This window comes from Dermacentor silvarum, chromosome 3, assembly GCF_013339745.2.
Source record: "Dermacentor silvarum isolate Dsil-2018 chromosome 3, BIME_Dsil_1.4, whole genome shotgun sequence".
Classification (NCBI taxonomy): domain Eukaryota; kingdom Metazoa; phylum Arthropoda; class Arachnida; order Ixodida; family Ixodidae; genus Dermacentor; species Dermacentor silvarum.
The window spans coordinates 19913545-19937363 of record NC_051156.1 but is presented as its reverse complement, the minus strand read 5'-3'; the positions used below and the strand labels follow the sequence as shown (position 1 = coordinate 19937363).

The following is a 23819-nucleotide window of genomic DNA, read 5'->3' as shown; positions in this document are numbered from 1 at the left end:
TAAAAAATAAGTCCTTTTAATTCGACCAAATTTTCGGGCCCCATCGAGTTCGAATTATCAAGATTCGACTGTATTTTCTGCTCGTGCGTCATACCCTTGGTCAGGAACAACTCCTTTTGCACACATTGCAGACCCTTGTCCGCATTTTCGTTGTCTTTCGTGTGAAAGAAGCTTTGTAAGGCTTCCAGGCCAGCAAGGGCTTTGGCAAAGGTAGCCGGTGGGCGCAAGCCTTTGTTCTCGCCGCCATCTTAAGGCACCTCGTCTGCCACCACATCCGCTACGATCTCAGCGCGTCGTAGCGGTGCGCGCGGCGTCCACCTGTTTTCGCCGCTTAGTAGTTCACGTTGAAGCAAAGGGCGAGGTAGCGCAAAGGTCAATTCGCTCGCCGCTGCTGCCATGCTTCGTCACTTCGGTCGAACGAGCATTGCAGAGAAGTCGCGGAAGGGGTGGGGGGGGGGGGGGGGGAATTGAGCACTACAAAGAAGCCGTGCGGCCGCTGTCTGCCACTTAGCGCTTCACAAGCACATGAGAGCGGCCTTTTTGCACACCTGAATGATAATTTTTCGCTGCCGAACGTATCATACGACCACAGTTTGCCGCAATGCTGAACGTTGCGGCCAAATAATCGTATTTTCCGGGAATGTATTAACCGGAATGTATTAACACATTTCTCTACGGTGTTACAGTGGAATCTCGATGATACGAATCTCACGGGGTCACGAAAAATATTCGTATTAGCCGAAATTCATATCATCGAAACAATTAAAATTCGCTAAATTAAAGAGTCGGAGGTGAACTCACTCAGGCACACGCACGTAAAATGCATTTACAGTATAGATCGCTTACAACGTAACTGTTTATAGTGCAGAACTGGCTATAACGCGGCTTTTTCCGACTCCCCTTTACCCTCCCAGAGAACTCCATGTATACGCATACTGCTTACAGTGCAGCCGCGTGAGACAAAATAGCGGTTATATTGCGGCTTCCGCTGGAAAATCTAGCCGACAAGGGCGGTAGCGAGCACACTTCTCAACGAGGTGCGCCCACCGACGAGAGAGGAGATCAACGAGGGCGATGCGGAGGAGGAGCATGAGATGTGGAGCATGAGTCCAAGGGCGATAAAATCGTCGCCGCGCGCCGTATGTGCGAGTGAAAGCGCGCCTTTCGCGCGGGGGACGCGCACCTTCACGCACAGAGAGCGAACGCACAGCGGAGAGCAAACGCGACTTCCGTCACGGCCGGGCACGCCAGTCGAACCCGGCCCTGCTTCCGTCGCACGAAAGGCCGGGGAGAGGGGGGGTGGTATGAGAGGGAGGGAGTGGGGGCGACGCTGTACTGTGGGGCACCAAATGCGTATCTTGCAACCGGGCGCAAGGGTAACTGGCAACGCAATCTCCCACGCAAAAGGAGCAAAGCGGGAAGGCAGCGCAGGAGGGAGGGAAGGAGGGAGGGGGAGGGGGGGCGGCTTCTACTCTGCCAACAAATGCGTTCTTGTACTTTGCGCCTGTGCCGGCTGTCGGAGTTGTCGCGCGCACCGTATCTTCAAAGCGATCTCCACACAGCTCTGACCTTTGTATGCGCTGTGCTTACGCCGCTCAGTTTCCGTTGAAGCGATAGACTGCACTTCCCCACGCCTGCGTGGGGAAAAGCTCAAAAGCAAGAAAAGCGCCACCGCGTCAGCGTAATAATTCTTCGCGCCCAGTCGCGGCCTCCGCGCTGACCGGCGCCGCGTCCGCGCCTCCGCACCAAAAGAGAAAAGGAGAAAGCGCATGACTGCGCGTTGTTCTCTTTCGCGGCCGTCGGTGGGGCGGCGTTTATTCGTATCAACTGACGCGGGTCGAAAATCGATTCGTAACAACCGTTCTCTAGCACGTTGCAAAGTTATGGGGCTCGGTCTGGACTACAGAAATATTCGTATCATCCGGAATTTCGTATTAGCCGTGATCGTATCATCGAGATTCCACTGTATGTTTATTTTTCGCGATTGCAATTGTAGGAGCCGGGAAATCGGATTAAGCAGGAACGTATCAGCAAGGTTCTACTGTATCCAGTTAAAGAAATGCATGTCATGTCATTCAATCCATTAATGTCATCTTATTTGTGACATTGATGTCGTGACACACATGTCATTCATGTTAGGTCCATTGTTTTACAATTATGTATCAGGATATCTCTGACATGAATGAAATTACGTGCATGTGCTGACGTAATTGTCATGAATGGAATGACATAAGTTGATGGCATCTTGGTCATTTCTTAACCTGGATATATGTCAGCATGTGTGGCAAGACATGCATCCATGACCTGACAAGAACATCATGTCATGGTGCACATGACATGTCATGCAATTCATGCCATTCGTGCCATTACATGCATGTCATTCATATGAAGACATTCAAGTTATATCATTCATGTCAGGTCATGCATGTACGTCATGTCATTCATGCACAGATATCAAGTTAACGAAGCGACCATGACACCATTATGTCATTCATACGAATTATGTAAGACAGTCAAGTCGTGACAAGCATGTGATGTCACTGATGTCATTACATGACATGTGCAAGCATGTCTTGTCATTTATATCATGATGCACAGTACCTGTCATGCAATCTATGTCATTCACGTCATGTCATCCATGTTAGGTCATGCATGTATCCCGATATATATCGAGCTAAAGAAACTACTAAGACTGCATCATGTCATTCATTCCATTTATGTCATTACCTACATGCCAAGACAAGCATGTGATGTAATTGATGTCATGACATTGGATGTACATCCACGTCGTGTCATTCATGTCATAACACACATGACATGTCAAGCAATTTATGTCAGTCGTGTCATAGCATCCATATCAGATCATGCATGCATGTCAGTCATACCATTTATGTCATGACATACATACCTTGACAAATGTGTCATGACGTTGATGTCATGACATGTCATTCATGTTATGTATGCATGTCATGTGCCCCCCTTGCCTATTCTGATATACACCCAGTTGAAGAAACAACCACGACGGCATCATGATGAAGGACAGACAGACGGACGAACACACGGACTGACAGACGGAGACAGACTGACAGACTGACAGACAGACAGACTCAAAACGCTTGAAGTATGAAAGGAATCCTTTACATTAAAAAAAAAAAGCTAGGAAGGGGATGACGCCAAGCCACTATAGCCTCGGCAAGCGAGCCACCTCTAAAATCGCTCCACCTTCTCTCCGGGGCCTATCTGCGCATTCACTTTTGGGGAGTAGGCCCTTTATGGTTTCCAGACTTGAAATTTCAAGACTTCTTGGTACACAGTAGCCTTTAGTGGCGCCCTGGTCACCATCGACCCTCGCCTTCCCTCACCATGCACTCTTCAGTCAACTCACTCCTGTACTCTCCATGCGCCTAAGCCCTCTGAATAAAACTAAAGATAGCAACATTCTTTTATCTTCCCGCCTGAGCAGTGACGAGGAGCACGAGAGGAGGCAGGGGAGAAAGTCTGCGTCTCCGAATTGACTGAGCGCCGTCACGTGGTATTTCTCACGCCCTTTTCTCCTTTTTTTTGCGCATCTCGGTGCAGTCGCTGCCATGACAGTTGGCCGTCGAGCTGCTGCGGCGAGGCATTCGTAAGAGATTTGATGTTTTTTTGGTAATTTTCCTGGCTACCCGCGTCATTGAAGAACTCTGTTTTGTTTTCTGTGATATAGGGATTACTTTTAAGTGTGCTGAAGTCACAAAAGTGTACGAACAGAGCTTTTTTCTTTGTTCACAGGCTATGGAACTCGGGCATGGTTAAGCTTAGGCATGGGTAGACTTGTGCGAGGGCGGCATTCTTAGTTCTGGTTCAGATATTTTTCTCCTGATTGCACTACCGTCAGCCAGCGCCTTCGCGTCAACAAGTGTATGAAGCTATAAAGTGCGTAGGCTGTCTGCTGTCATATATAGTGCTAAAGACGTAGCGCACGTTATTGTGCTACTGAGAGTGCGTAGCTTTGTCAGTCAATGCCTTTTAGGTGCTGCAATTGACAAGCAGCTATTGACAAGTGTAAATCATTTTCACTATTGTGAGTAGGCTTTACACCTGGAAAGGCATACGTTGGGATTTCGAACGGGACATAGCGCACTGTCAGGCACACGTTAATGGGAATGCTTAAGTTTCGGCACGTTAAAACTACGTTGCACTGGTGAAACCTATGCAAGCATTGTTCCATCCTCTGCACGACTCCGCGTGATTAAGGGGGGACGCGGCTTTCGGTACCAACTTTCTTGTTTCTTGGTGGATGTCAATGAAAATTGGTACATAGAATAAGAATGGCTCTATGATGATTTCATAAAAATTTCAAAGCGGTACCATGAAAACTTTTTGCTAGACAAATTATTTCTTTCTTGAACCTCGTGGAGGGACTGGAGGATTTACGAAATCAAGTGAAAAGTTTGTTAAATACTGTATGCACAGCCAAATGTATGCAGAAGGGGATAGCGTTCTCGAAATAATTTTTTTTCGACACTAAAATTTGTAGTTTATGTTTTCTCAAGTCCCACTGCAGAGAGCACGCTTACACTGCAAACAAGGAACCCTACTACGAATTCTTAAAACACTAGGATAAAAAAAGAAGAGCGCTATCCCCTAAAGTACAGTTCAGTGAGTCTGACAAAACAAACGCAATCAAAATCTGTAAAGTAGTTACCAAGATATCTGCTCCACGAGCTGAGCAACATGCCAAAAAAACTGTACTGAGAAAACAAGGTTCAAAGTTGTCAAAATTTAATAGGCACCAGGGTTATAGTCCTTTGTGTCCTTTGCGATGCGGCATCGCTTGACCATCTGACCTGATGGTCTGATGAGCTTTTGCAGCTTTATTTTTCCGCATGGCATCTTTTTCGGCTGGGTTCCTGAACAGTTTCGCCAATACGCGCGGACGATGTTCCATCCGTGCTTGAGGTGCTCAGCTGCACGTCCGCGTCGCGCTGCATGCCACCGTCATTGTCACTGCTGAAGTCGCCGGAGCAAACTTTGTTTTAGAGATCGGTGGCTTCGACTTACGAGCACCAAATTGATGCGCAGTCTTGCGTTTCTTCTTGAACAATCGCCGGCCCATGATAACAGACGAGAGCCGTTCTCCAAGCTAAGAAGGGCCGAGCTTGACAACGTTTTTCGTTTCTCTAACAAGCGAGCGCCGGTCCGTTATCATGAGTGAGATACGATCTCTAAACCACGCCGCGACGAGTTGAAAAGACGCGAAATCGGCTCCTCAGCGCCGTCAGCGCGGCGAGCAGACGACCTTTCCGCCGGTTGCTAAGGGCAACCGCCCGGGAGACCAATCCGGAGCCGCGTACAGTCACGTGGCGCGCGCTGCCGATCAGAAACCGCCGCGAGACCTTGAAACTTTTGCTTGCTGTGCGCTTGCTCTTGCCTGGTGCAGCTGGCCGAGGCGCCAGATTTGAAGACGGAGAATCGCGCTATCCATAGAGACCAAGATGGCGGCGCTAGGTTACGCGGTTGCGGAGATATCGCGGCTTGAAAAATGCCGTTTTTTCGCTATTTACGAGAAACTCCTCGCCACCTTAGCTTCGATAAACATTTTTTACATCATTTCCGCGCGATTTTCCGTGACGAAATTTTGAAATAAATTAGAAAAGAAGTCGTACAAACTGAAAATGTGATTTTCAAAAAATCGGTTTTTTGGCCAAATATCGCGTGCGAAAGCCGCGTCCCCCCTTAAAACATGGTGGCTGTGCATGCTACATATGCCGTACATTTGCGCCTGTACACTATTCTGCAGAAACTGCGTCCCCGGCAGTCCTTTTGTTTTCGTCCACAAACACAGGGTGCGCAAAGTCAAGCTTTCGCATTCGTGCACCCTGTGTTTGTATGCATATTCAAGAGTCTTCCAATTAACTACTTGTTGATAGTCTACGCTCGTGTTTCTCTAGTGTCCCCATTTCTTTTTTCACAGGTTCCCAGAAGTCGAGCAGTCGAAGCCCTTTCACGCCAGGCAAGTGTCTTTAGAAAGCCAAACAAACAATCTGATCCATGCAATAGAAATAACTATAGCAAGTGGTGACAGTGTGCATGCCTGCAGGTACACTGGTCGTGGACGATATAACACTCAAATAAAGCTCTGGCAGGTATGTGAACATCGTGTACATTACATATACATAATAACAGCAAAGAGCTTTGATTTTTGTGCTGGAACTCGACACTAAAAGGAATTTGTCCAAAACTAGCCTCAGAAGGCTTCTAAATGGAAGCAGGCAGCCAACCCGAAACGGCAAAACAAGTGCACAGTTACTCTGCCAAAAAAACACAAAAATCACCCGCTTCTGCCAGTGTCATAGCATTCCATCATCGCTCCTAGCACAGCACACAATAAACAAGCCTTAATTACGGTAAAAATCCATGCGTAAAAACCCAACAACAATTTTTTACGTCTCACCTCGCGTAACTCTATGGGCGAAGCGCCCTGGATCAAACGACCAAACTGTGAGGGTGAGCGACGAAGGAAAGCGCGAGACCAGGACAATAAGAGGCCAAGCGAGGAGGAATGTCGCCACCTTTAGTTTTATTCAGGGAGCTTACATGCGCTCAGCAGCTAGAAATCACATGGTGAGGGCCTAATTTGCATAGGCCTTTCCTTTATATTTTTTATGATTAGGCTTCAAGATGGTCATGTGACGATCACTTCTAGTCTTTTTCCTTCTATTCTTTTGGTGCTCGCACTCAGCGCGATTGACAGGCAATATTGATGTCATAGACTTATGGCACTTTGCATCACGGACACAATTACTGTTGACTCTGTGGACGGACCAGGACTTAAGAAATTCTCAGTGCGTAGAGTGATGTTTGACAACTCAGAAAGCAAAAAAACGAGCTGGATCTTCTGCAGTACTCTCGTGAATCGTAGATGAATAAGTTGAAGCTCTCTATGTGAAGCTCTCTTAATTACGAGGCTGGCATTCATACCGCTCAGTGTCAGAAAGAACCGAGTTTTATCCTGAGCTGCCAAAAACGCATGCATGCACCACACGCATGAACACACAAATCAGAATTGAAATTTCTCCAAAGATTGTTTTTCCAAACTTTATCCTTAAGCAAAGTACTTTCAGCAATACTGCGGGCCATTGTGATTTGTTACTGTAGCTGCAGCGGCGAGTGTCCAGTTCTGATGTGGTCGAAAGCCTCCGAGCAGCCGCCAGAGGCACCGGCAACAGTCACGGATGCTGCGCGCGTTCGGTGCGAACGCGGACAAAACGCGGACGGCACCGACAACAGTTCTGCGTGTTGTTGATGCTGCTACACTAGATAATGTGACACACACTTTCTCGCATGTTTAAGACTCGTAATTTTTCTTTATTGTTTGGATTTTTTAATCCCTTTGCATTACTACATGTTAGTCTCGTATGAAGGTCACGTAACACTTGACGAGTTCAATTCACAAAAAAGTCTGAGCGAGTGTAAGTCTGTAGTCTAGTCTAAGTGGACCTGCCCGAGTCTGCTTCTGGTGAGTGAATCCAAGTGAGCCAGGCTGAGAAGAATTTTGCAGAGTCTGAGTGCGAGCGAGCCCTAAGCAAGAAATATATTTTGCGAGCAAGTTCCATTTATTCTGCCGACCTATGGCAGATGCCACTCGAGCAAGCAGAGTACTTGCCTTCGATGCAGATGTACTTCCACTGGGAGCGCGCCGTGCCAGATGCACCGACCACCTCCGTCCGGCTAATTGGTGCACCCAGCCGCACCGAGGCACAGCTGCGCGAGAAGCCAAACCGGTTGGCAAAGTAGTCGACGAATCCCACAAAGAGTGCGCCCAGGCTCTGTGTGTTGGCAGAGCACCAGGGCGGCAGGTCCTCGCCCAACCGCAGCAACCGCACATCCCCGTCACTGCGGAACCTGCTCTGCACGTACAAGTCAGTGCATCCATCATTACATGAGCGATGCGGTATATTTTCGGCAGGGCAGTATCGGCGCAGCACAGTCTTGTTTTCATTGTCTCCACATCTTATTGCTAAAGGGAAGCTTATTGACTAAGCGTTGGCAAAATTCACATCTCGGGGGGCTCTTGTTTAGAAGCGCGAGTTCTGGGCTAGTTGGTTCATGTTCTAAAGCGAAAAAAAAAAGTCGATAACCAAGACGCAGGACCAGAAGGAGGCACACACACACACAGTCGCCAGACTTACAACTGTTGTAAGTCTGGCGACTGTGTGTGTGTGTGCCTCCTTCTGATCCTGTGTCTTGGTTTTTGCTTTTTTTTTTTAGCTTTGGGCTCTTGTTTGTATGTATGCTGAGCTTTCTCACATGTGCATGCCTGTTGTTATTGCGCTTCTTCTTGTGGCTTGCCAAGCGCCTTGTCATGGTTTCAAGATACTGTTAGAAGTGTGGTGTACCGATACAGAGGCAATCATTTTTTACAGAGGCAAGTGGCTTTCTGGACCTATTTTCTCGAAACTAGTAGGCATTTCTGAAATATGAAAAGCTTGCACCTCCTCCCTTCATGTACTGTATACTGCAGCGAGTGCTTTTCGAGTGTCTTCAGCTGGGTCTTGGACATGGAGTAAGGTAAGACAGGAGCGCCGACTCCGCTCGTCTGGAAGGGACACATTCTGCAACGCCAGCTCCTGCTTCACAGCGTGTTCGCCAGACGGCGCTACGAATGAAGAAACACTCTGCAGCGGAGAGGAGCAAAGGGGCGGGGACTCTCTCGCGGCGCCTGCTTGCCTATCCGTTTTGGCGCCTGCTCCGCGCACGCCCTGACGCCTGTAGTGCGCATAGCTCTTGCGGTTCACAGAATGACATTAGCAGGAGAAACAAGTCATGTATCACTTTATTTAATTTATTTTATAGAGGCCAAATTGTCACATGTAAGAGGTCACCCGTGGCGAGAGAAGAGGATGACGAAGTTCGCGGAGCGTTCCGAACGGCGTGAGCGCTCGAGGCACGCAATCCGAGGCGTAATCCGCGAGGCAGAAGCATCGAAGCAGGATTATCGACGTGGCTCTTGAGCTGGAAGGTCGCCTCGTCAGCCATGCTCTGACGACGGGAGAGCGGAGGACCTGGCCACGAAGTTGTGAGGCTGGCAAGGCCCAGGCGTAGCTGTAGTCCTCGGAGACGTCCGGACGAAGCTCCTGGGACCGGCCACTGCTGCTCACGGTGGTTCCGGTCTTCTTCTCGAGAATCCCTCTTCCTTCGCCAAGCCCGTTACACCGATAATCACCGTGCTACCGGGCCGCCACACAGATCGTCGGAGGGCGAAGAACACTTCAGTAGGCAAGTGACACGTCAACGGCGGCTACCGGAGCTCCAGCCACGCACTCGGCCAGGTCAACGGAACCGCGAGTCGTCGGCACGTACGCTCCGAATGACGCCCCGCGACGCCCCGAATGAACCAGTCGTGAGGCCTAACCTGTCGAACTTCTCAGCCACGTCAGCGCCAGCGACCGGGTTACGGGCTTCTACCAAGCTGGACTTCAAGTTGATGGACCGATCACAAGGCAGCTACGATTGAGCGAGGGCCGGCGAGAGCAACGACAGAGAGAAAGGCTCATCAAGATTGCCGCCAGGAAAATATGAGCAACAGCGACGAACTGAGTGAGAGATTTATTCTCGTAGGGAGATAGCAGTAGGCCAGAGTTGCCAGACTCTCGTGCGAGAAACGCCCAGAACTAACGTAGAGGAAATTAAGGGCATGTTTATGGATTCACTAGGTTGTATTTTGGTGAACATTTATTTGTTTATTGTGTTTTAGTTTAGTGTGTATTAGTTTGTGAGCTTTATTTTTAGTTTGAGTTTTGAATTTGAGTGTGATTAAAAATATGCTGGCTGTGTTGCCGTGCGTCTTCCCTCTCTATCTTTCATAACACACGCACACCCCCGAGATCAGACACAAAACACACCACAATTGGCGAGCTTGCCAGGATCCGTTCCCGGATTCTATTTCGGCCCAGTCACTGATACTCGGGAGTTGCAGAGATGGATTGGGAGGCGATATCGGCTACTATTCGCAAGCAAAAGCTCAACAAAGAGCAGGGCCTCAAATTAATCGAGGATGAGAGGAAACGTGTCGAGGCAGCTAGATTAGCAGAACATGCGGTAGCTAAAAAAGCTTATGAAGAGAGAAAGCCGCTCCAGGAGAGAGAGATCCAAATGCTTCGAGAGCAGTTACAAGCATTAAAAATGAAAGCGAGTGAGGCCGTGTTGAAGACAGAGAGTAGGCCCAATAGCATAGTAGAGCTGCATGACACAAATGCAGGGCATTTGTCAGGTGGGCCACATGGCACAGGAACAGAAAATAAACAAATGACAGAAACTAAGACGGAAAGAAAAACTAGGAAAACGGGAAGGAGATATAACGGCCGTTCTTGCGGTCTCAAGCAAGGACGGATAACAACGAAAATAAGTGTTTAATACAAAGGTGACGTTCATCACTCTTTTCATCTTAGTATCCATCAAGTGCAAAGATGCTTCGCTTGCTTTTTTTTTTTTTTTCTCGCGATGCTTTCTGTGTTGCCCGGTTTTCTTGCGAGCAAAATTGCCGCATTCTCATTAAAACATAATAATGCAGAATTCCTGCAAGTGTTTCTTGTTTATGAACTTCACAAGGGAAGCTGCGATTATGTGTCTGCATAACTGGGGGAATCAGCTCGAAGGCAAGGCTGAGAATTTACAGGGTAGCCAGCCAGTATTTACACTGGCTAACCTCCTTGTCTTTCTTTCCCTTTCTCTCTCTCTCTAAATTACTGCATGTCTCTGGACAAGGAAAGGCACCTACACTGTGTGTAGTTGTAGACAAATTTAAATTGAGCTCCTCTCATCCTTCCGCATTGGCGTCTTCTGGTTCCTCCTGGCATTCAGCAACATTAAGCTATGCCAGGCTTCCCTAAACAAATTGAAGGAACGGCTCCGCTTCGAAGTCGAGGCACCTTCTTTACATCTATTAGGACATCGCCTTTGTCTTTGCTGAAGTAACTATCAAAAATAAGCTGCTTCTCGAAGTGTCACGCACATATTTTGTCCAGTGCTTTAAGCGTTCGCTTATTTCGGGAATTTTTTGACGCCACTGGTGGAGTAGAAGATCAGATGGCGAAGCGAAGAGCGAAAACTTTTCGTGTCCTTTGCCATAACCAGATTTACAGCCGGGAACAAAACACTGTCCTGTTGCACAGTCTCTTTACGCACAAGTATCAAGATACCTTGTTCCGTCAGGCACGAATAAACATACTGCAGACATGGTAAACAAAGCGAGGAAGACGAAAATTTCACACCTTCGCTTCCGCGCAGACGTAGAGGAGTGAAAAACAAGTACTTCTGTTGTGTCCTTTTCTACAGCATCATTTATCGTCTGTTTCCTCTAAAGACATCTAAAAATGTTTCGTATGCGTGCATAAAAGCGCTACCGCGTGTTTATTTGCGCTTTTACTATTTGTGCGCATATATTTTTTGTATTTGATTGCTGTCAAATTGAGACGGCCGAGGGTCCACGTTTGTAGCAGACGACACGCTCTGCGGGTGCCCCGCTGCCCGTTCTGCGCCATCGTCACCGCCGGTCTCCACCACTCAGCGCATGCGCACATGGAAGCAAGCTGTTGAGTGTTTTTCACGGGCCTCGACAGATGGCGCTACGCGATGTATAATTTGCGTTGCACGGTTTGTCCCGAGCGAATGCATTGCGCGGCGGCGGAGTCGGCGCTCCTGTTTATCTTACTCCGTGGTCTTGGACCGACTTGGCAGCTGTACGCTGTGCTGTACTCCCCTTGCTCCAAGAGGTCTCTCGAAAACTAGGAAATTCTTACCCCGTTGTAGTTTGGTAGAACATTCCAGTTATTCCAAAAAAACACCTTTCTCTGAATTCTTATCACTCTGAAATTGGAATCAACTGTGATTGTATTATCAAGGTTCGACTGTATTGAGGCTAAATATATGTGGCATTATATGGATGTTAGGTTATTAAAGGTAGAATGATACCTTACATCAACAATTTTGTTAAAGATTCTTACATCAAGATGTAACTTTAATACCTGTACAGGAGAAGCGAATTCATTTGCTGTTTTTGGTTACTTGTATAAGAGCTGTTGCGTCCCTTTCCTTTCTGTGCACCTGGTAAGGCCATAAACGGCAAGTGCATTATCAGTGTGACATAGCATTCTTGACAGGAAAGTTGCAAGTTTTCAAGAAACGACATGCAAGCAAGACATAGACGATTATCGTTTGGAAACACCAAAGGGCGTACACTTCTGTCTAGAGTGTACGCACTGAGGGGGGCAAAGTCAAGCGCTTCTTGCATGCAACATGTCATGCGACTCCTCCCATACTCACTGGCTGCATCTTTTGAAGGCTTGGCAAAACGGCCGGCTCGCAGCCACCTGCACAAGAGTAAAGGCTGCCATCAAGCAACTACTCCATAAAAATTGAGAAAGCTAAACAGATTTCTGCAACGATGATTTTCCTAATGATATACAGTAGAACCTCGTTCCGACGCTTAAAAAAAAAAAACACAAGACAAAACAAGCTAACCGAAGAAACATACGATCCAGTCACTAGAAAATTGGACCGCCTCAAAGTAGATGACATCTATCTGCACAAGATGGCAACACGCACATCCGAGGTGGCGGGGCCCGAGACACGCATTGTCGTTTTTGCGGCTTTGACAAGCTCGTAAAATTCGACCTGGGTCGGCCACTTCTTCGGGCAGGTCAGTTTGGCAGCAAGCTTTTATGTGCTCACTCGAAGCGAATTGTTGCAGCTCGAGGTGCCGATGCACATCGAGCTTGGGGGGGCCTAAGCTGCCCCGAGACGCGTGTTGTCATTTTTTCTATCAGCCAGAGCGAACCATGACGCTCACTTAGTGCCACCTGCAGCAGGGAAGGGTTTAGGTTATTGCTAGGGGTGTGTAAGTACTCGAATATCACCAAATCGAATAGAATAGCTAATGTTCTAATAATTCCCTTCGTGAATCGAACAACTACTATTCAATTTTCCAAATATTCGATAACTCCGGTGTAGAGACCTGCGCAGTGCCCCATGTCACGCGCACCACGGAATCCCTCGTGCTCGATGCCGCCCAAGCGAGTGTGTCACTTAATTTTCGGCGCAAAAGGAGCACCGAGCACGCCACGGACAGGCTACCCCAGCTGATGCAGTAGCGGACTTTGTCACTGCGAGAGCTCCCCAACGTCAGCTCGACGAGGGGATCACAGTCCGACGTGTACAGTGGGCCTCTTCGATTATCACTCCCTGACAGTCCCGGACTGCTTGGGACTGCTGTGCCGCATTCGATTTCGCTCAGACAGCTTCCGAAGCTCCGCCCACTAGTCCGAGTGTTGTCAGAAGCGCGCTCGTTTTTTTCACGGACCAGAAGTTCCGGACTGCCCGCAGACTGTTGGAGCTGTCAGCAGATGTTTGCTTGGACAAGCGCAAGTAGCTAGCAGACGACGGCTGTCTTAAAAAGATGCGTGCGGTGTTTGACGTCATGTTGTGAAAGAGTCCGTGTGCTTCTGCGTACTTTGCACACTCCAGACGGCAACTACTGTGCATTGAGTTATCGCTTCTGTTACATCGGTGCTTTGTGTGCCATCATGCAAGTTTTTTACAAGCCGTCTAATTGCTGTAGCTTCAGTCTTTGTGTTTTTTAAAGAAAGAAGCACAGTGACCAGGCGCACATGCTTGCTTTTCTTAATGTGTTTCACGGAATCTGTCATGCTCATTGCTATATACGTACGCAGTAAGCAGGTAAATTTTGCTTTTCAGGTAAGTGAAACTAGCGTACGTGCAAGGAATCATATATTGCATGCAGCTATTTCACGCCGGTAGCTGGGGTGGTATACAATAGGAGCTTTGCGGATTGCTGTTGACATATATGTTGATCCCTTCTGCTACCAAGTTCGAGCGTTTGATTTTTGACGTGCAGGATTAGTAGGTACACGCGCTCTGTCACGCGTCAGGCTTTAAAATTAGCAGACGGACTCATGAGCTTTGAGGATGTAGGCAGGTGCTTTCTGCATGAACAACGACGTGGCACGAGCATGATTTTGGAGTCTCTCCACAGCAATTTTAGGGCCAATAAATATATTTCATCACCACCACGATTTTGCTTACGTCCATGTTGGAATTACACTTAAATTTCTCACGCAATGAGCTGGCTAGCACGACGTAATAAACTGCGATTTGCAAAAACGTTCTACGCGCTCAGGCTACGATTACACTGTGCTAGCTTCATGGTTGTGTCGGCGACGTACGCCTCTGAGACTGCACCATTTGGGAGGCCACGCTAATAAAAACGCTGGGTAGGGGGCTATCTACGAGTAGCAAAGAGCAGACGACGGCAGCCAGGAGAGTGACTTCCGGTCACGGTGCTTCGACCTATGGCGAGCCGTCAGCGTCTCGACGACGATGTTGCACCTCGGCTGCTCCGCACGTTCGAGCTGAGTGCGAGAGTAGAACGGCGACAAGACAGCAAGAACGGCCGCAAGAGCAACAGCGTCTGTGATAGTGCATAAATAAATGTGGGCAACCAAACGCCATCACGTCTTCCCACAAGTGGTGACCCTGGACTTCCGACGCCAACACGCCACCTGCTCGTTCCTTTGCCAACGCACCGAGTGTCCACGGTAAACACCTTCAGCCTCGTTCATTCCGGCTGACCATGGACACGACATGCAACAGCGACGTCACACCGAATCCCACGGTACCCGAACCTGTCATCGCTACTCTTAAGCTACCGGAGTTTTGGCAGTCGGAGTCAGAACTCTGGTTTCTGAGCATCGAGCCTCTCTTCCGACGACATCGAGTAACATCACAAACAGCAAGGTACGACTACGTCATCGGTGCTTTACCACCTGCTGTCATCGCCATCGTAAGGGACATTCTGCGCTCTCCGCCTCCTGACACAACCTACGACACTCTTAAAACAGAGCTTATACGCCGGACAACCGAGTCGAAACAGCGTAGGCTGCAGCAGCTACTCACCGCGGAGGAGCTCGGTGACCGAACGCCCATGGAGCTTCTGCGTCGCATGCAGCATCTGATTGGGGACCAGTCTGCTGCATTGGACGCATCCATTCTACAGGAGCTCTTCCTACAGCGACTGCCACAGCAGGTGCGGATGATCTTGAGCGTGTCCTCCACAGAAACCCTCGACTCACTGGCACAGATGGCCAACAAATTTATGGATGTCGGCACCCCGGCCATATTTGGAATCGAGAGACAACGTGACTCTTCTCTCTTTGCGCCGGTCCGCGACGACCGCTTGGACCGTCTCCTTCAAGCTAACGAGGAGCTCAACCGCAAAGTGGACCAGCTGGCCGCTGAACTCGGCTCGCTCAAAGAAGACCACCGAGGTAGTGCGTCACGACAGCGACACCAGAGCCGCGACAGATCACCAAGTTTGCCTCGCAGCGTCTGCTGGTACCACCACCGATACGGAGCACGCGCTCGTCAGTGCAATCAGCCATGGCAGTTTGCGGGAAACGCGCGGGCCACGCACTGACGGCGGCCAGTGTTTCAGGCCCGACATACAGCCACCTATTCCACGTCACTGATCGCGTCACGAAAGCCCGGTACCTCATCGACACAGGTGCCGAAGTGTGTGTCGTTCCTCCTACGCTGGAGGACCACCGACGACATCAGACCACGCCGCCTGTTACTGCTGTCAATGGTTCAACCATAAGGACCTTCGGACACAGGTCCGTTACACTTCACATTGACTTGAGACGCACGTTTTGATGGGTTTTCTTAGTCACTGACATGCGTGTACCAATCACCGGTGCAGATTTTCTTTGGCATTTTAAGCTTGTGGTAGACCTACGACATAGCCGTCTCCTGGATTCTGAGACCCACCTAACAGTTCAAGGCATGACATCAAGTTTACCACCTTTGCATCTCGTGCAAGCTCATGCCAAAGTCTCCCCGCCGTGGTCTACACTTCTGGAAGAATTTTCCGATCTCTTCCGTGATCCAACTCTTGAAGACCCGGTACGCCACCATGTCACTCACCACATTGTGACAGTAGGAGCGCCGGTGTTTGCATGTGCTCGTCGTCTCGCTCCTGACCATTACAAGATCGCAAGGCAAGAATTCGAGCATATGCTTGAGCTCAGATACGTCCGCCCCTCTTCTGGTGCCTGGTCATCACCGCTACACATGGTCCCTAAGTCATCAGGTGACTGGAGACCGTGCGGTGACTATCGCGCCCTCAACAAAGTGATGGTACCGGACCGCTACACGATACCACACATACAGGACTTCACGGCATTGCTGCACGGTTGCACCGTATTCAGCAAGATCAACTTAGTGAAGGCATACCACCAAATACCTGTCGAGCCTTCCGACGTACCGAAGAGTGCCATAATACCTTTTGGCATGTTTGAATACATACGTATGCCGTTTGGTCTACGAAACGCTGCACAAACCTTTCAACGGTTCGTGGACCAGGTTCTTCGTGGTTTGATGTGCTGCTTCGCGTACATCGACGACATCCTCATCTTCAGCACCTCAGAAGCGGATCACGAACTTTACCTGCGTCAGGTTTTCACGTGGCTCCGCAAGTACGGACTAGTCGTCAACGGACCGAAGAGCGAGTTCGGAGTTTCTTCACTGGATTTCCTTGCCCATCGCGTGGATTCCCGTGGGATCTCTCTACCAGCCGCGCGCGTGGAAGCTATATTACAGTTTCCACGACCAACAACTACGAAGAAACTGCGTGAATTCCTCGGGTTTGCCAACTATTACCGGCGGTTTATTCCCCACTGCACTGCTATCTTGCAACCGCTCCATGCACTTCTGTCTGGTCAAACGAAGCCGAACGCTTCCATCTCCTGGACAGACGACGCCGAGACAGCTTTCAGTTTCATCAAGGAAGCGCTAGACAACGCAACACTCCTCGCGCGCCCAAAGTGCGACGCCAGCACGTCACTCACCGTGGATGCCTCGGACGTCGCCATTGGAGCAGTCCTGCAGCAGTTGGTCGATGGAGTTGGGCAGCCGATCACTTTCTTCTCCCGGAAGCTCTCACAGACCGAGCGCCGTTACAGCACATTTGGTCGTGAACTGCTGGCGGTTTATTTGGCTGTCAAGCATTTTCGCCACTTCCTCGAAGGTCGGCAATTCCATATCCTCACCGACCACAAGCCGCTCACGTGTCTTTCAACCGCTACCAGCTCTTCCCACACTCCACGTGAGATCCGCCAACTTGCCTATATATCAGAGTTTACCAGCGATATCCGACACATCAGTGGCAAAGACAATCCTGTTGCTGACGCACTATCCCAAATAGAAATCAATGCAACGGTGGATGAGCGCCCGCCAGTCGATTTTGCAGCCATGTCTACTGCACAACGCGAGGACAGCGAACTTCAAGTTCTACGACTCCAAGGGAACTCCCTCAAGTTCGAAGATGTCCAACTTCCAGGCTGCGCAATTCCACTCATTTGCGACATCTCTACCGGACGTCTTCGCCCGTATGTTCCAGCGCCATTTCGCCATTTCGCATTTGGCCTGAGGCACTACCGCTCACCGACATCACGGCAGAGTCAGTTGCCCCAGACTCATCACCGTGTGGATAAGCCGTTACGGAGTTCCCAAGACCATCACAACAGATAGAGGTCGTCAATTTGACTCCGCGCTCTTCCGCACTTTGTCCCGCATGCTTGGTGTCAACCACATCAAGACGACGGCCTACCACCCGATGTCGAACGGCATCGTTGAGCAATTTCACCGCCAACTCAAAGCCTCGCTCATGGCCTCACGATCAATGATACCCTGGACAGAGCGACTACCACTCGTCCTACTCGCCCTTCGCAGCACGATACGTACGGACGCGTCCTGCTCCTCAACTGAGCTCATTTTTGGCATGACCTTAAGGCTTCCTGGCCAGTTGCATGTTCGAATCACGTCCGGGTCACCACTTGGGGGAAGACATGATGGCATTTGGTTGGCCACATTTATTTATGCACTATTACAGACACTGTTGCTCTTGCCGCCGTTTTTGCTGTCTTGTCGCCGTTCTACTCTCGCGCTCAGCTCGACTGTGCAGAGCAGCCGAGGCGCAACATCGTCGTCGTCGTCGAGACGCTCACGGCTCGCCATAGACCGAAATCTCGGACAGTCCCCGACAGCTGGATCACGCGACTGTGACGCACTCTCCTGTCAGGGCTAGTCAGACCGGAAGCCACGGACGGTTTGCGGACAGTCCGGGATTGCATAATCGAAGAGGCCCAGTGACCCATGTTGACACGAACCTTAGGCACTTATGTACACACACTCAGTGAGCAAAGATGGTTGGTTTCGAACCCTGTTACTGCCGCACGGTAGACCGATGCACAAACCATTCGACCACGGACTAACCAGTGACCCAGGTCACTGCCGATCTCTCTATCTTTCTCTCTTGAGACAGATAGACAGAGAGAGAAGAAAACGAGTAACAGTGCTGAACGGGACGTGACTGAGACCGAAGAAGCGCCATCTCAGTCACGTCCCCTTGTTCTGCACTGTTACTCGTTTTCTTCAGACGTGCTCCAACCAGCCCAAGTTAGCACATTACAGGGTTCGTACAGGTTTCCAAGGCAAAAATTCAATTATATTCCAGGACTTTCCAGGACATGTCACACGTTTTTCAAGGACTCAAAGCGGCATCGAAAGTATGATTTCTTTACTCTAGCATTTACAAAAATGACTAGTTTTATTGGAATTGCAATAAATAACTGTATATCACAATTAAAATAAAATGCCTAGCCTTGATAACTTCTAAAAATCACAACACAAAATGAACGCTTACAACAGCAGCTGAGATTTCTCAAGTATAGGCTGGGTAAAGTTCACCAAAAATATTCAAAACATTCAGCATAGGGTTATTGCACTAAAATAGAAAGTCTAGCGAAGAGAGACACTATAGTGGGTCCAGCGCATTTGCTCGGCAACAGCGCTCGTGCTTGAAAGCAGTGTCTCATTTGACTGTTGCTGCTCCGAACTCTAATAAACCCTTTACAACAGAAATAAACGGATATCCCAATAATGTTAATAATGTCTAGCCTCGATCACTTTGCAAGTACGCAACAATACCAAAAAAAAAAAAAGCACACAATCAATGCTTCCAACAGCTACTCTGACTTCTCCAGTATTAACTTGGCAAGTTTATCGAACATTTCCAAACCATTCAGTGTAGTCTTGCTACACATCCATTATATTATAACAAATAGATGTGTATTCCAATTTTGTAAAACATGTCTTGATCATTTCTTAAGTCCGTATTATAAAAGTTAGCACAACGAGCACTCACAACAGCTGCTCAGGCTTCTGTAGTAGTAGCTGGGTTGGTTCATGAAATATTTCCAAAACATTCAGCATACCGTATTTTCCGGTGTATAAGTCGCAATTTCTTTTCTGAATTTTTGGTCGGTGCGTCTTACAGAACGGTGCGGCCTATGTACGTTTTTTTTTTTTTCCGGAAAAACTGACGTCAAAATCGGATCCTATGTTATGGCCACGTGAAGCTCGCTGGTTGACTTAATTGATACGAGTTCTGTGCGCCCTATCGAGGTGCCGGGTTCTCGTGATCAAGTTCCCGAGCGCCGTGCGAGAACGATGGAGCAGTAACGCAAACGGCGGTAGGCCGACCGCGAGTCGATCTACCGCGAAGTCGTCACATCTGCAGATAAGATACGACGCGCGCCGCTCCGCAAACTACGCAGTTGCTACGAGAGTACAGGCAGCCCCCCCCTTCCCTCCCTCCCGGGCTGCCTCCCCGCTTTCCTCCCTTCTGCGCGATTCGGCTCACCGTCGCCCGCTTTCACTCGCACATACAGCATATGGTGCGCGGGGACGATGTTCTCGCCCTTGGACCTTATACGGAACGTCGCAGCAACTATGACGGCAGAAATGCGCCCGGAGTGGAAATATATGGCACCCATACGCTTGTGTGTGACCCGCGTTCACGGAGCGAAACATCACGAACTTTTTTAAATCGATTACTGAAAGAACAGGTGCGTCTTATACAACAATGCGACTTATATACTCTAAAACAAAAAAAAACTGCCGTTTTGAGGGTGGTGCATCTTATAAAAAGGTGCGGATTATAGACCGGAAAATACGGTAATGTTATTGTACTTATATTATCATAAATAATATTATAACACACCTACATCCAAAGGCACTAAGCATCAGTGTTTAAGTTCTATACTCTCTTTAGCTTCATCTCGCACGCAAGAGTGAAAGTGGGACAAGGCAGACCCACGGGCGAGGATTGAAACGAACGATAGGGTGAGGAAAGCAGCGCTGCCAGCCGAACAAGCACCGAATCGCGGCACGGGTCTCTCGTTCCGTTCGCGGTTTGACGCAGCGAAGCCTTTTATTTTTTTTCCACGCAGTTCTGCAAAACGAAACCATGTGTGTTCGCGCCGATGTATTGTTTCTGAAATGGGGAGTTTGTCAGATCAACGCCGATCTACCACAGAAAGGAGGTCGCAATGACAAGTGAATTGCTCACGAAGTTCAAGGATTTTCAAGGAAGTAAAAAATTCCAGGAATTTCAAGGGCCTTGAAAACGCTCTTTGCAATTTCAAGGGTATTCAAGGATTTCAAGGACCTGTACACACCCTGCATTAAGATACAGAGAGACACAGACGGATGAACGGACACACACACACAGAGACAGATAGACAGAGCCCAGAAAGTGTGTGAAACACCCAAAGAATGATAATGCATTAAAAAAAACAATTTAGTTGGTGATCTGACTGCCCTTTCATTCAGTTGTTCTCCTATCAGAACAGAGCCTTTGAGAAGCCGCCAGATACGTACACTGCAGGTACTGGATGACCATGAGGGCCAGCGAGTAGCTTGAGAGGGTACCGTGCTTGGCCTCGTTGATTTGGTGTCCGGCGGCCCATGCCTTGGCAGCCAGCACAAGGGGTGCTGCCCTTGGGTCCAGCTGCGCATAGCACTGCAGCAGCCGCGTGTTGCGTAACCCGACCACATTGTTCACATTCATGTCCACCTCGACACCCGTGGTGCGATCGCAGAAGCGCAGAATGGGCACTTTGGCATGGATCACCTGTGGTCGACCGCCCACGCACCAGCCTGCATACAAAGCATTGAAAAGGCCAACAAATGGTATACTTGTAAATTGTTTTCAAAAGGTCTATGAGCAGAAAGGTGTTCGACATCAATAGAATGTCTCCTGCCACCTTCAAAGCCTTGCATGTGGCACATTTCACCCGTGGCACATTTCACATACGGTTCAGCATGCTTCATTCCGCAACCACTTCGCCGAAAAGCGGTTGCTGAATGAAGCATGCCAAACCGTACGTGAAATGTGCCACAGGCGTCGTTCACCAAATCCCGCTCAAATGTGGACGGATATATATGGGCCAAACAGGGCGTCGCGTGAATGAACGCGTGGGGGAGCATGCTTTGTCACTTCGAAAAAGAGAAGGAGCGTACTTGCCCGCTCATTGCATTGCATGCAAAGGATGTGAGCCTATGTTTTATAGCATTAAGATTTTAGGCAGGAGAAATGACAAAACAGCCCGTGAGCTTTTAGAAGCTTTTTATATCAAGAAAAAAGGCCATGCTTGCGTAAGTGACACTTCGGTTGCCTTGTATCACGCGCACAATAATTTTCTGCGCAGCTTCTGTTGATTTGAGGTGGGCTTGATTTGCAACACCCCCACCCCACCACCCCCCCTCCCTCTCCCATTTTTTCCCTTTTTGTGGCACGTGTTAAAGCTGCCTATATATTGCGGCTTCTACACAAATAAACCCCACTGATAGTTTGCGCTCTATCCGTTTATGTCTCTTTTTTTCCTGTGTTTGTCCGTGTCTATGCGCAACGCTTCCCGATACAGTTGCACTGTGTGACGATGTTGTAGCATATGTGTTGTGGTGATGACTGGATTCTGAGTATATAGGAAAACGTTAGTAGCGCTCTGCGCTGCTGTAAAGGAGGCTCATTAATTCAGTGTATAAACCCTGGACAGGTTATGTTCTGTAAACACCACTTGCCAGTCGTAGTCCCAAGGTTATGAATTGGGTCAAGGCGTCGGATATAAGTTGGTCTTGCTGAACCATATATGATGCTACCATAGTCTAATATGCTACGTACTAAAGAGCGGTAGATGTGTAGCAGGCATTTACGGTCAGAGCCCCAGCGCTTCCGGGACAAGACTTTGAGGATGTTAAGTGCATTGTTCCCTTTAATTTTAGGACCATTTATGTGCGCCAGAAAGTTCAACTTTTTATCAAACAGAACACCCAGAAACTTGTGTTCTTGTTTTACCGGTAGTACGGCTTCCTGTAACTTAAGGGTGGAGTGTTCTTGTTTTACCGGTAGTACGGCTTCCTGTAACTTAAGGGTGGGATCTGGTTGTAGGCCTCTTTTCTGTGAAAAGACAACACTAATAGTTTTTTCAGTTGAGAAACGAAAACTGTTTTCAGATGCCCACTTTGAGTTTGCCGTTCACAGGTTGCCATGTTTGATGCACGGCACGCAATTTGTAGATCATCCACATACAACGAGCGCCAGTGGCGCACCAAGGGGCGGGGGGTTCGGGGGTTGTAACCCCCCCCTGAGGCCGAGTTAACCCCAACTTTTATTCAATCCCTTTTCTTTCCTTGCGCCTATAGATGTAGGACGCGCAATCGTCTGCACACTCGCAAAAAGTGCATTTTTTGACAATTTCCTGTGAAGAAATCGAAATTAGTGCAGTTTAGATGGTATTCGCCAACATTCAACCCCCCCCCTGGCAGAGATCCTGGGTGCGCTACTGACGAGTGCATTACAGAGGGTGGAATTACATTATTTACGGAGTTCATTTTTATGACAAACAGTGTTGTGCTTAATACACAACCCTGTGGAACACCATTTTCTTGGATGAATATGCGTGACAGCACCGTTCCTAAACGCACTTGAAAGGTTCGGTCAGACATGAAGTCGGCTAGACATTTGAGAATTCTACCGCGGATCCCTAAACCCACTAAGTCCCTCAAAATACCAAACCTCCTTGTTGTGTCGTATGTCTTTTCTAAGTTGAAGAAATCTATGAGACAGTATTGTTTGCAGAGAAAGGCAGCATGTATCTCGTGTTCTAACCGGACTAGATGGTCTGTTGTAGAGCAACCTTTCTTGTACCCACTCTGATGGTTGTCCAGAAGGTTCTCGGTTTCAAGGACGTATGTCAATCTTATGTTTATAATTGTTTCATATGACTTTGCAAGGTAGCTTGTGAGTGCTATAGGCCTCTAACTGGTTGCTGTTGTAGGATGCTTTCCAGCTTTCAAGAAAGGGATTATAATAGCTTTCTTCCACTCATTCGGCATTTTTCCATTGAAGAAACGAAGTAAGGTATCCACTGCTTTAGGGGAGAGGTGCGCGAGCATTGTATAATGTACTCTGTCCAGACTGAGTGCTGTCTTTTTGCCAGAAGTGAGTACTCTGTTGAGTTCTTGGAGTGTTAAGGGGGTGTTATACGACCTCTTGGAACATCCTGTTGTCGGAAGCTTTTGTTTTTCTGCTGATTGCTTATATTTTTGAAATTTAGGAGAATAGTTTACTGAGCTTGATATGTCATGAAAATGCTGCCCTAATATGTCTGCTTGTTCTTCTAAGTTTGTTTGCTTGCCTGGGGGTGATAGTATGGGGATAGTGTATGGAGTGTAGCTGCCTCTAAACTTGCGAAGTTGATCTCACATTCTTTTGGATATTACTGAGTTATTTATGGATGAAACATAATTTTTCCATGACTGTCTTTCGGCTTGCCTGCATGTGTACCTGGCTTTCGCTTTTGCTTTTTTGAAAAAGAGGAGGTTATCTTGTGTTGGATATCACCAAAAGATACCCCACC

The 23819-nt window shown here is 48.5% G+C and overlaps 1 protein-coding gene across 2 annotated transcripts in view; it reads right to left on the bottom strand.

The window, feature by feature from the left end:
- LOC119444241 (poly(A) RNA polymerase GLD2-like) overlaps window positions 1-23819 on the bottom strand; it is a 190205-nt gene that overhangs the window by 40869 nt on the left and 125517 nt on the right. The window contains exons 7-9 of one of the 2 annotated variants that reach the window (XM_049663227.1): window positions 20779-21057; window positions 12307-12353; window positions 7649-7892 (exon numbers count right to left, since the gene is read on the bottom strand). In XM_049663227.1, the coding sequence (XP_049519184.1) occupies window positions 7649-7892; window positions 12307-12353; window positions 20779-21057 (570 nt within the window). The remainder of the gene's footprint in view (window positions 1-7648; window positions 7893-12306; window positions 12354-20778; window positions 21058-23819) is intronic. The other variant, XM_049663228.1, reaches the window with a different exon arrangement.